The sequence below is a fragment of the Trachypithecus francoisi genome, unplaced genomic scaffold, assembly GCF_009764315.1.
Source record: "Trachypithecus francoisi isolate TF-2019V2 unplaced genomic scaffold, Tfra_2.0 Lachesis_group8, whole genome shotgun sequence".
Taxonomy (NCBI): domain Eukaryota; kingdom Metazoa; phylum Chordata; class Mammalia; order Primates; family Cercopithecidae; genus Trachypithecus; species Trachypithecus francoisi.
In genome coordinates, this window is record NW_022681473.1 from 58,963,398 (window position 1) to 58,974,249 (window position 10,852).

Below are 10,852 nucleotides of genomic sequence, written 5' to 3' on the forward strand. Positions count from 1 at the left end.
CTTCATCTTAACAAATTACATCTGCAATGATCCTATTCCACATAAGGTCACATTCTGAGTTACTGCAGGTTAGGACTTAACACAGCTTTTTGGGGACGGGAAGAATCACCAGGGAAGACACAATTCAACCCATAACAAGGAATAATTTTGACAGTCATTGCCAATATGCAGATGTCAAGGCTCAAAAGCAAACTACAATATTATTGTTCATTAACACACAAATGTGTAGGTATGTTTTTTCCCCTTAAAAAAACACACTGGTGTAATTAAAAACAATCCACTACTTTTCCCTTTAGGGCTGTAAATTTTTTAACTGGAATGATTACTTCAACAAAAGAAAATTTTCACTATCTGCGTTTCTTTTCCAGGCATCGTTATTATCCATTTTACCATTACTACTGAAAATCACTGTGTTAAAAACGATGCGTACAGGTGTCAACCAGGCCAGATGGCCACTGCTGGCCCGCGTAGGGCCCTCAGCCCGCAGGACTCCGAACCCTCCGGGTGCCTTTCTCCTCAGACACTCTCTTTCCCAGGAGGCTCTGCGGCGGAGCGCTCCATCGCCCTAAAAGCCACTGGCTGACGCAGCCAAAAAAAAAAAACCCAATGGCCCGCTTATCCCACACTAGGGGGCGCCTGCTTCTCCGGCCGCCGCAGAGCGCTCTGGATGCCTGAAGCCCGCCCAGCTCGCCGCCTCTGGAAACGCTCAACACCATTTCTCCGCCCTTCCCGAGATTGCCAACGAGGCAGGCTCTGATGCGCATGCGCAAACACGTTCGCCACGCTCTGAGCTAAGGCGCATGCGTCCCCTGAAATTGCCTCCACCCGGTCTACCTTCCGGTTTCCAGTTGCGGCCTCCAAGGGGCGGGCAGAAGCTGGAAACATGCGGCTGTCGGTCGCTGCAGCCATCTCCCATGGCCGCGTATTTCGCCGTGTGGGCCTCGGTCCCGAGTCCCGCATCCATTTGTTGCGGAACTTGCTCACAGGGCTGGTGCGGCACGAACGCATCGAGGCACCATGGGCGCGTGTGGACGAAGTGAGGGGCTACGCGGAGAAGGTAAGGAACGGGGCCCTCTTGTCCACTGTGCGGGTCTGGTCTGAGGGGGCGGGGCCGGCTGCAAGTGGAAAGGGACTGGGACCAACCTGGTAAACCATTCCCCAAGTCTGAGTCCCCTAGGACCCTGAGCTGAACCTGCCCCTCCATCGCCTCTAACGGAAGACTGGTTAGGGCTGCGGAGTTAGGGATGGCGTAGATTGGAGATGCTTTGCTAGTGGAAAGAATGGATTGCGGTCCAGCATTAGAGAAATTAGATTGGCACCTTGTTTTCTTGCTCGGTTGGATCCGTGATGTTATGTCCTCACAGCTCATCGACTATGGGAAGCTGGGAGACACCAACGAACGAGCCATGCGCATGGCTGACTTCTGGCTCACAGTGAGTGCGTCCTATCTGCCTTCAGAATCCCACCCTTTGCTCTTAGGGGTGGGGGTTGGAGGAAGGAGAACTGTGCAGAATTAAGCTTGGGTACTCACTTATGGGCCAATGTTGTTAACTAAATTAGAAACTGTGTCTTAAGTTAGTTGAAGTCGATGTGAATATACCTCTGCACAACTGCCTGTAAACGACCCCGTTGTGTAACATTGACTCTACCAGATTGGTGAGGGGCGGGGGAGGTCTTTCTATGTGTGGATGGACCTGACCTTTGGGAGTGGCCTAAAGTTAAATGCCTCTGCAGTTTTGCCTGACTCTGCTGTCTCTTGGATAATTCTCCCTCTAGGAGAAAGACTTGATCCCAAAGCTGTTTCAAGTTCTGGCCCCTCGATACAAAGATCAAGATGGGGGCTACACAAGAATGCTGCAGATCCCAAATCGGAGTTTGGATCGGGCCAAGATGGCAGTGATAGAGTATAAAGGGAACTGCCTCCCACCCCTGCCTCTGCCTCGCAGAGACAGCCACCTTACACTCCTAAACCAGCTGCTGCAGGGTTTGCAGCAGGACCTCAGCCAGAGCCAGGAAGCAAGCAACCACAGCTCCCACACAGCTCAAACACCAAGGATTTAACTGCATCTGAAGAGTCTGCAGCCCTTAATCAGTGCCCATGATCACAGGCCTTTGGAGCGCTTTTACTCTCTGAGAAGAACTGGAGCTAGAAATGTAAAATGGACAGTCTTAATGGGATTGAGAACCTTCTGGGAGCCAGATGACCCTCTTTTTGCACAATAGATAAAAGTCTTTATATGAATATATATAAATTCATTTCTTTTTTCCTTCCTGTGGGATTTCTGGAGAATGAGAATTATCCAAATGCTCAGTCTACCTGGGATAGTAAATTCCTGGCTTATGCTTCTGGTCCTTAAATTTGGGTTATTTTGGTTAGTGCAGTTTTGTTTTTCTTAATGCCAGTTTACATGGGAATGCATCCTATAATTCCAAATGTTGCCAGAGGTGGTTCTGTTTTGACATCTGGTCTCCTAGAGACTGAGTGCTTGGGATTTCTTAGAGAAGATTACTTCCTGACAGGGATAGGGGAGTGACAATCTGCAAGTGAAACTTCCTTAAACAATCTAATATCCTACGAACCTTCAGGGGATACTGCAATCATTCCTCTGTTTTGAGGCAGGATCACACATTACCTTCATGTGTTCCCTTCAGCCCCCTAAATGGGCCTGGGAGGAGAGGACCCAAGAACTCAAATGTTCTACCAGTTTGGCCAAAGGGGTGGAGACATTCAGCAGAGGATGTTGGGCTCCAGGATAAGCTCCTTCCTGTTGGTGGGGGGAAGGGGTAAGAAAGAGGGTCTATGCCAGAGAAGGATTAGGATATTAAACCTCCTGGGAATTTCCTGGAAATTTTTATTGTTGTCAAATCTGGCCTTTCTGGGAACCCAGAAAAGGGAAATCCGGCTTCAGAATGTGAGAAGCTGGGAACCCCTTTCTTGGCACAGCCAGGCTGCCATTCCCTTGGGTTCAGAGGCTTTAGTAGGGTGGTAGTTATGGAAAAACTTGGAAAGGAGCCATCACTCTTGGTCCAAACACTTGATAGCAGTGCCTGATAATTGCCATATCTCCAGTAGAGTAGGTAGAAGAGATTTTATCTTAGGCTCTATCTTCTGAGTGTATTTGGCCCACTGAACCCATCCACTGTCTGAGACAATAAGTAAGAGTAAGGGTAAAGGGATCACTGGTGTAGCAGACATGGCTTCAGTGACAGAACATACTATTCTGGTGCCAATCTAGCTGCAGCTGCCTTAGTCTGATACTCGTCTACTCCTAACAGAGCTCTTTATCTCTTTTTCTCTACTCAGGTTTGTTCTTCACACTGGCCAGAAAGCTCTTACATTTTAAATGAAATATAGTAGACACTCAAAACGTTTATGAAATAAAGCTACAGCTCTGCTTCTGCTAAAAAATATACCCCTCTTCTGTCCTAGCATGAACATCCACCCTAGCTAGGTATCTAGGAGTCATACCTGACTTCTAGAGAAACCACTTTCCTTAAAACCACATCTTTATTTTGAATAGATGGATTGTGGCTCAGCTCCTGTAGCTTTTCCTCTTAGACCCCAGAAATATATCTTCCTTTGGGACTTCCAACAGTTCCCTACATGCTTTTTGAGCATCTGCTGGTTCCCAGCATCAATTTAGGCAGAAGGGATACAATATCCACTGTTTGTCTAATAGAGACGAGAGATAAGAAACAACCTGTACCATCAATGAGCTCACAATAACAGGCCAGTGCCACTACCACAGTGGCCTCAAGGGACACTGCTTCCCCTTTAATGTTTTGGTCCAAATTAAAGTAGATGAATCCTAAAACATTTGCTAAAGGCTCAGGGGTAACACAAGGAAAGTAACAGCATCAAGAATTTTACTGCCGGGCCTGGTGGCTCACGCCTGTAATCCCAGCATTTCGGGAGGCCAAGGCCAGCGGATCATAAGGTCAGGAGATCGAGACCATCCTGGCTGACATGGTGAAACCTGGTCTCTACTAAAAATACAAAAAAATTAGCCGGGCATGGTGGTGGCACCTAGAGTCCCAGCTACTGGGGAGGCTGAAGCAGGAGAATGGCATGAACCCGGGAAGCGCAGCTTGCAATGAGCCAAGATTGCACCATTGACTCCAGCCTAGGCAACACAGTGAGACTCCATCTCAAAAAAAAAAAAAAAGAATTTTACTAATTGGGCTTATAAATAACTTTTCTTCAACTAGTGGACTGCTGCCCCCAAGTCCATCTAGGCACCTCTCAAATACATTCCAAATCCAAGAGCACCACTCTCAAAGGTTCCCACCATCCTGGGCTCCAGTTCTTTACAGTAAGGTTGACAAAGTAATGATCACTCCTTTCTCAAAAGGTAACAAGTTTAGGCTTTACAGTTAAAACACTGCAAGCCTGTTATCTTGGGGAGATGACTAGAAAAGTCAGAGATTATTTCCTTACACTAATCTACAATGAAATTAACAAGTCATGTTTTTATTTCCACAATGTTCCTCAAATCTGCAATCAACTTGCTCCCTAATACGAAATCCAAGATACCTCTATCCTGGATTACTGCAACAACCTCCTAACTTACCTCCCTCTACACTTTGGCTATAGTGATGGGAATCTGATCATCTTAATTCCCTGGTGATGGTCGCCAGTTGCTTATTTCCTATGGGAAAGAGCCCAGATTCCTTATGACTCCCCTCCTAGTTCAGGTATCTACTCATCACTCCAGCTACTTCCTTTGCCTTCCTTTGCTATGCTCTATAAGCATAAAAGTTCCTATTTTGGATGTTTCCCTGCGCACAGCTACCCTGTCCACAACCTTTTGTTAAAGCAGTCCCCACCGCACAGAGAGCCTTCTCTCTTTTACCTACTTAACTTACACACAGACTTTTGGCATCACCTAGGTGGCTCCCCGACCATCCCCATACCTAAATTCATGACTTTGTCAACTGAGGTGCTCTGTGTTTCCATAACACACTGAATTTGCCACATTGCATTAGAGTTTCCTACAGTGGATTTGTTCCTGAATGGGTTGTAGTGGACAGGCCTAAACTAAGTTAAAGCAGTGAGAATCTAGGCTCTATTCTGCCTAGATGAATAAATTGGCATGTTATTCTAAGTGCCAGTGGGGAACTGGCTTTAGGCAGAAGATAACACAGAGAGTGGCAGATTAGAACAACTAAAACTACAGCACCACGAGCTCCCAAACTGGAGTCCTAGTTACGTTGGAATAATAATCTTTTTTAGTGATTATTCCCATTTGGGTCTGAATTTTCTGTTAATTGCTACTAAAAGTAATCTGAGTGTTTGTGTACCATTGAACCTTTAAACAAGTGCTTCTCAAAAATTGTGACTGTGACCTACAGGTCAAAAAACATTTTACATCAGAACAGATTATTCATAAACATAAATGATTGAAACAAAATATTCATAAAAGGTTATTTACCTTTACAAATATGATCTACACTCATATTTTCTACTTGTTCACCTTTTATATGCTGGCCCCAATTCACTAAATTGATTTTACAACCCACTAACGGATTACAATCTACTCTTTGAAAAGCACTTTTCATAGCCAGTATTCCAGTGACTAATCATTGCCTTTGCTGGATAAAAATCCAGACATTTAATGACACAAAGGTTATCTATGACCTGGTCCCAGCCACTTCTCAGCCTCCTCTCCTACCACTATTTGCAGCTACCCTTCGTGAGAAACTGCTTGTTATTCCCTGACTGTATTACTACTTGGTATATGATGTTCCCTCTACTATCATGTTTGCCCTCTTTCAAGTCCACTCCTACTTGTCATTCAAATATTTGCTCAGAAGTCACTTTTTTGAGGCCCCAAACTCCACATCACTCTCCAAATGGGCTCAGGCCTCTCTTGTGTACTGTTATTTATAATCCTGTGGGCATACTCCTAACTAGTTGCCTGTCTACTTAACTGATCCCTTCATTCAGCCAAACTGCTGAAGCCAGAGACTAGGACTCATTCTTGATAACTCTACCATAAGGCCTGATACAAAATAGGTGCCCAATGTATGTTCATTAAATGAGGAGTAAGCTACATCCATGCCATATTCAACTCTCTGGCTGAGCTTTACAAACAATAAACATGGTACCACATGCAGAGACAGGGTTAAGCTACACTACTGAGTATACCAAGCAAAATAAATGGTCTCCTGCCTCTTCCAGAACTTAAATGCTAATAATGATTGTCAGGAATGTAAGCATATTTCTAATTCATTTCCCAGACATTTTATATTCCAATTTTTTGGAATATTTCTAACCAACCCATAGACAGAAAACACGTATAAATTTTCCAAGACTAGCCAAAAGCTGAAAGATTGTGTTTTTTTGTAAAGTGTTGACAGAATTACCCAGGCAAAGCTCAGCACTATTCCAGTGATCCAATTTCTTTCTTTTTTTCTTTTTTTTTAGTTAGCACATCCATCACCACCTATGCTATACATTATTTCTCCAGAACTTGTTCATCTTATAACTGAAAGTTTGGACCTTTGATCAACATCTCTATTTCCCTCATACTTCAGACCCTGGCAACGACTGTTCTACTCTGTTTCTATTAGTTCAATGTTTTTAAATTTCAAATATGAATGAAATCATACATAATTTTCTTTCTGTGTCTAACCTATTCACTTAGCACAATGTTCTCCTGGTTTATCCATGTTGTCATGAATGGCAGGATTTCCTTTTTTATGGCTAAATACAATTCCATTGTATATAAATATACCACATTCTCTTTATCTATTTATGTGTTGACAGACAGTTAGATTTTTTTCTGTATCTTGGCTATTGTAAATAAGGCTGCAGTGAACATGGGAATGCAGATATCTCTCTTCAGGATCCTAATTTTGTTTCCGAGAAGTGGGATTGCTGGATCATAGGGTAGTTCTATTTTTAATTTTTTGAAGAACCTTTATACTACTGTTTCCCATAGTGGCTGTACCAATTTACATTCCCACCAAGAGTATACAAGTGTTCCCCTTTCTCCACATCCTCACCAACACTTGTCATCTCCTATCTTTTTTTTTTAATAGCCATGCTAACAAGTGTGGGATGATATCTCATTATGGTTTTGATTTACATTTCTCTGATGATTAGCGGTGCTGAACACTTTTTCATGTATTGCTTCTTTAGAAAATATCTATTCAGATCCTTTGCTCATTTTCAAATCAGATTTTTTGTGTTTTCTTGCTATTGAGTTGTATGAGTTCCTTATATATTTTGGATATCAGCCCCTTATCAGATATGGTTTGCAAATATTTCTTCCCATTCGGTAGGTTGCCTTTTCATTTTGTTGATTGTTTCCTTTGATGTACAGAGCCTTTTAGTTTGATGTGGTCCAGCTTGTTTATTTTCATTTTGTTTGCCTATGCTTTTCGTGTCATATCTGAAAAATCATTGCCAAGGCCAATGTCAAGGAGCTGTTCCCCTGTGTTTTCTTCTAAGAGTTTTACAGTTTCACGTCTTACATTTAAGTATTGAACCCATTCCAAATTCATTTTTATATGGTATAATACAAGGGTCCAATTTTGTCATTTTGCATATGTCTATCCAGTTTTCCCAACACTATTTATTGAAGGGACTTTTTGTTCCCCATTGTGTATTCTTGGTGCCTCATCAAAGATTAGTTGACCAGCTGGGCATAGTGGCTCACACCTATGATCCCAGCACCTCGAGAGGCAGGGGCAGGAGGATCACTTGAGCACAAGAGTTTGAAACCAGGCTCGGCAATATCCGGAGACCTCATCTCTACAAAAAAATCCAGAAAATTAGCTGAATGTGGTGGTGTATGCTTGTAGTCCCAGCTCCTCAGGAGGCTGAGATGGAAAGATCACTTGAGCCCGGGAAGTCAGGGCTGCAGTGAGCCAAGATTGTGCCTCTGCACTCCAATCTGGGCAACACAGTGAGACCCTATTTAAAAAAAAAATCAGTTGATCATATGACCATATATGCATGGATTTATTTCTGAGTTCTCGATCCTGTTTTATTGGTCTGTGTGTCTATGTTTAGGATGTACATGCAAAACAGTATGGTACATAATGTTTTGATTGCCGTAACTTTGTAATGTAGTTTGAAATCAGCAAAGGTGATACCTCCAGCTTTGTTCTTTATCAAGATTATTTATTCTATTTGGAGTCTTTCGTGGTTCTGTACTAATTTTAGGATTTTTTTCTACATCTATGAAAAATGCCATGGAATTTTCATAGGGATTGAATTGAATGTGTAGATCACTTTGGGTAACATGGACATTTTAATATTATTAATTCTTCCAATCCATAAACATGGAATGTATTTCCAGCTATTTGTTCTTTTTCAGTTTCTTTCATTGGCGCCTCATAGTTTTCAGTGTATAGATCTTGTGTGTGTGTGTGTGTGTGTGTGTGTGTGTGTGTGTGTGTGTGTGTGTGTGTAGATTTTTCACCTCCTTGGTTAAATTTATTCTTAAGATTTTATTCTTTTTGATGCTGTTATAAACAGGATTGTTTTGTTTCCTTTTGCAGTCTAGTTTTACATTATACATTCTTCATTCCAACAATGGTATAATTATATTGTTCAGCACTCATTACTAAATCATGAACTACTTAAGAGCATAAACACATCTAATTCACTTTTCCCACCACCCTGTAAAGAACATGAGACAAAATAGGCATCTATAAATGTCTGTTGAATGAATCAATGTGTTATACTGAGTTCTTCTGCTTAGCTCTGTCTTTTGGACTCACTGACTCCTCCCTTCTCCTGTTTCCCCCTTTTTCATCTAAAAGAGAACTTCCTGCAAAGCTGATTCCCTATTGTTCATGCCTGGGTAATGTTTGTACCCTTAAGGCTTTCCTCTATGTGCTCTTAAATGCATGGGCATAGTGTAGCTCTCCTTTAGTGCTGGGATATAAATGCGTTAGTTATTGATGTTTTGTTTTTGTTTTTGTTTTTTGAGGCGATTCTCCTGCCTCAGCCTCCCAAGTAGCTGGGATTACAGGTGCCTGCCACCAGGCTTGGCTAATTTTTGTATTTTTAGTAGAGATGGATGTTCACTATGTTGGCCAAGCTGGTCTCGAACTCGTGATCTCAGGTGATCCGCCTGCCTCGGCCTCCCAAAGTACTGGGATTACAGGCATGAGCCACTGAGCCCAGCCTTAAATTTGGTAGTTAAATCTGAGATATCTTAATAATAGAAATGGTTTGTGTGGTTACATTTCCAGGGAAGGACTTTAAACTTTTCTGATATTTTTGCATTCTGTTCCACAACGTATCTATTTAATATGAAAATAATGTTTTAATTCTCACAAGTTAAATATTGTACATTATACACACACACATGAATGCACACAATTTTCTATCAAAATCAATGTCTTGGGAAGACAAGCCTTGTTTACACTGTGGTTTCATATATACCTTGTTACACCACTGTGTAGCCCAGCATGGGAAGCACAACATTAAAGGGTTTTTCTGCTATTCATTTGAAAACACAAAAGCTGTACCTAGGGATGTCACTGAAGACTTAATGACATTGTCCTGGCTTAATTTCTAACTACTTTTCCCTAAAATGGTTTCAGAACCTTTCCTACAATTATCTTCTCCTTTTATCCCAGAAGGAATAAAAAGAAAAAGAAGTTCAGTTTCATATGTGCTGCATTTGAGATGCCTGGGAGCATCTGGAGCTTGAGAAAGAGGTTTTTGCTGGAAGAACAGATTTGGGAGTTGTCAGCAATTAAAGCTAAATAAATGGATAGAGTGACTCAGAGTATATATGTAGAGTGAGAGAAGGCTGAGGTCAGACAGTAGGGAACAGACAGGATAGAGAACTTTTGAAGGAGACAGAAGTTTTTAAGAGAGGAAAGGAAACCTGCAAAATTCACCACAGTACCTAGCACGTGTCTTCTTTGTCATAGGAGGCACTCAATAAATAATCAGTTAACTTAGCAAGCATATTTCTTCTCCCGCCAAATCACTATGCTTTGAAATATCGGGGTGGCCCCTCAAAGGCCCAAAAGACCAGTTAGAGAGACAGATCATAAATAACGACAACATAGTAAAACAGGTACTATGAACATGGTTGTACCTGAGGCCTACTGGAGTACCAAGAAAGGAGGCAGTCCATGCAGAACTTCTCAGAAGAAATAATGCTGGTGCTGAATCTTGAAGAATGATTAGGAAATCATCAAGCACTGGGGAAAGAAGTCAGTTTGGAGGGCATTCCATGCAGCAAGATCAGCAGGTATTAATGCATTGAATTATGAAATGGTATAGGGTGATTGAGAAATTCCAAGTAATTTGGCACAGCAGGGATTTAGGATTGGAAGAAAAAGTAAAGGAAGTGAAGCAGGAAAGCCAGGCAAGACCAGGTTACAAAGGACCCTGTAAGATAATGATAAAGTGTTTGGATTTTATCCTGAAGACTAAGGGAAGCCACTGGTATTTTAAAATGGAGAAAAGAGGGATAAGAGTAACATTTCAGAAAGATCATCCTTGCATCAGATTGTAAGATAGGTGAGAAGGACAAGATTAGAAGCTGGTAAACCAAATAGGAAGCTAATTAAGGAGTCTAAGGGGAGTTGGAAACCCAGATTAGGCAGAAAACAGGGAAGACCTAGAGAAGCTGACAGAAGAAACAGCCAATAGAAAAGGTAGAATAGACTAGACACATTGTATGTGATTACATGAGGTGGAGGAGAAACTAAGAGTCAAGATAACACCAAGTTTCTGTTTGGGTAGTTGGGTAGAGAAATTCTATTCACATATTCACAGAGAATGAGCATAAGTAAAAGGGGAAGTAGATCAGGAGTTACAGTGATGAACTTGGTTGTAAATATACTCATGTTAAGGAACTGTCTTGTTAACAAT

General features: G+C 42.0%; 1 protein-coding gene across 1 annotated transcript; it reads left to right on the forward strand.

Moving 5' to 3' along the window:
- The first annotated feature begins 569 nt into the window (after positions 1 to 569).
- Positions 570 to 2,358, forward strand: MRPL17 (mitochondrial ribosomal protein L17). Its single transcript, XM_033204479.1, has 3 exons — positions 570 to 1,057; positions 1,365 to 1,433; positions 1,777 to 2,358. Exons 1-3 carry the CDS (start codon positions 884 to 886, stop codon positions 2,059 to 2,061), a joined length of 528 nt encoding a protein of 175 aa, XP_033060370.1. The 5' UTR covers positions 570 to 883; the 3' UTR covers positions 2,062 to 2,358.
- Positions 2,359 to 10,852: the final 8,494 nt, after the last annotated feature.

What these genes read in the sequence shown, in the direction of transcription:
- MRPL17 (XM_033204479.1), top strand. Translation starts at nt 884, where the DNA reads ATGCGGCTGTCGGTCGCTGCAGCCATCTCCCATGGCCGCGTATTTCGC. An exon ending in TGAGGGGCTACGCGGAGAAG is followed by an intron (nt 1,058 to 1,364) that starts GTAAGGAACGGG and finishes ATGTCCTCACAG; the next exon opens with CTCATCGACTATGGGAAGCT. An exon ending in TGGCTGACTTCTGGCTCACA is followed by an intron (nt 1,434 to 1,776) that starts GTGAGTGCGTCC and finishes TTCTCCCTCTAG; the next exon opens with GAGAAAGACTTGATCCCAAA.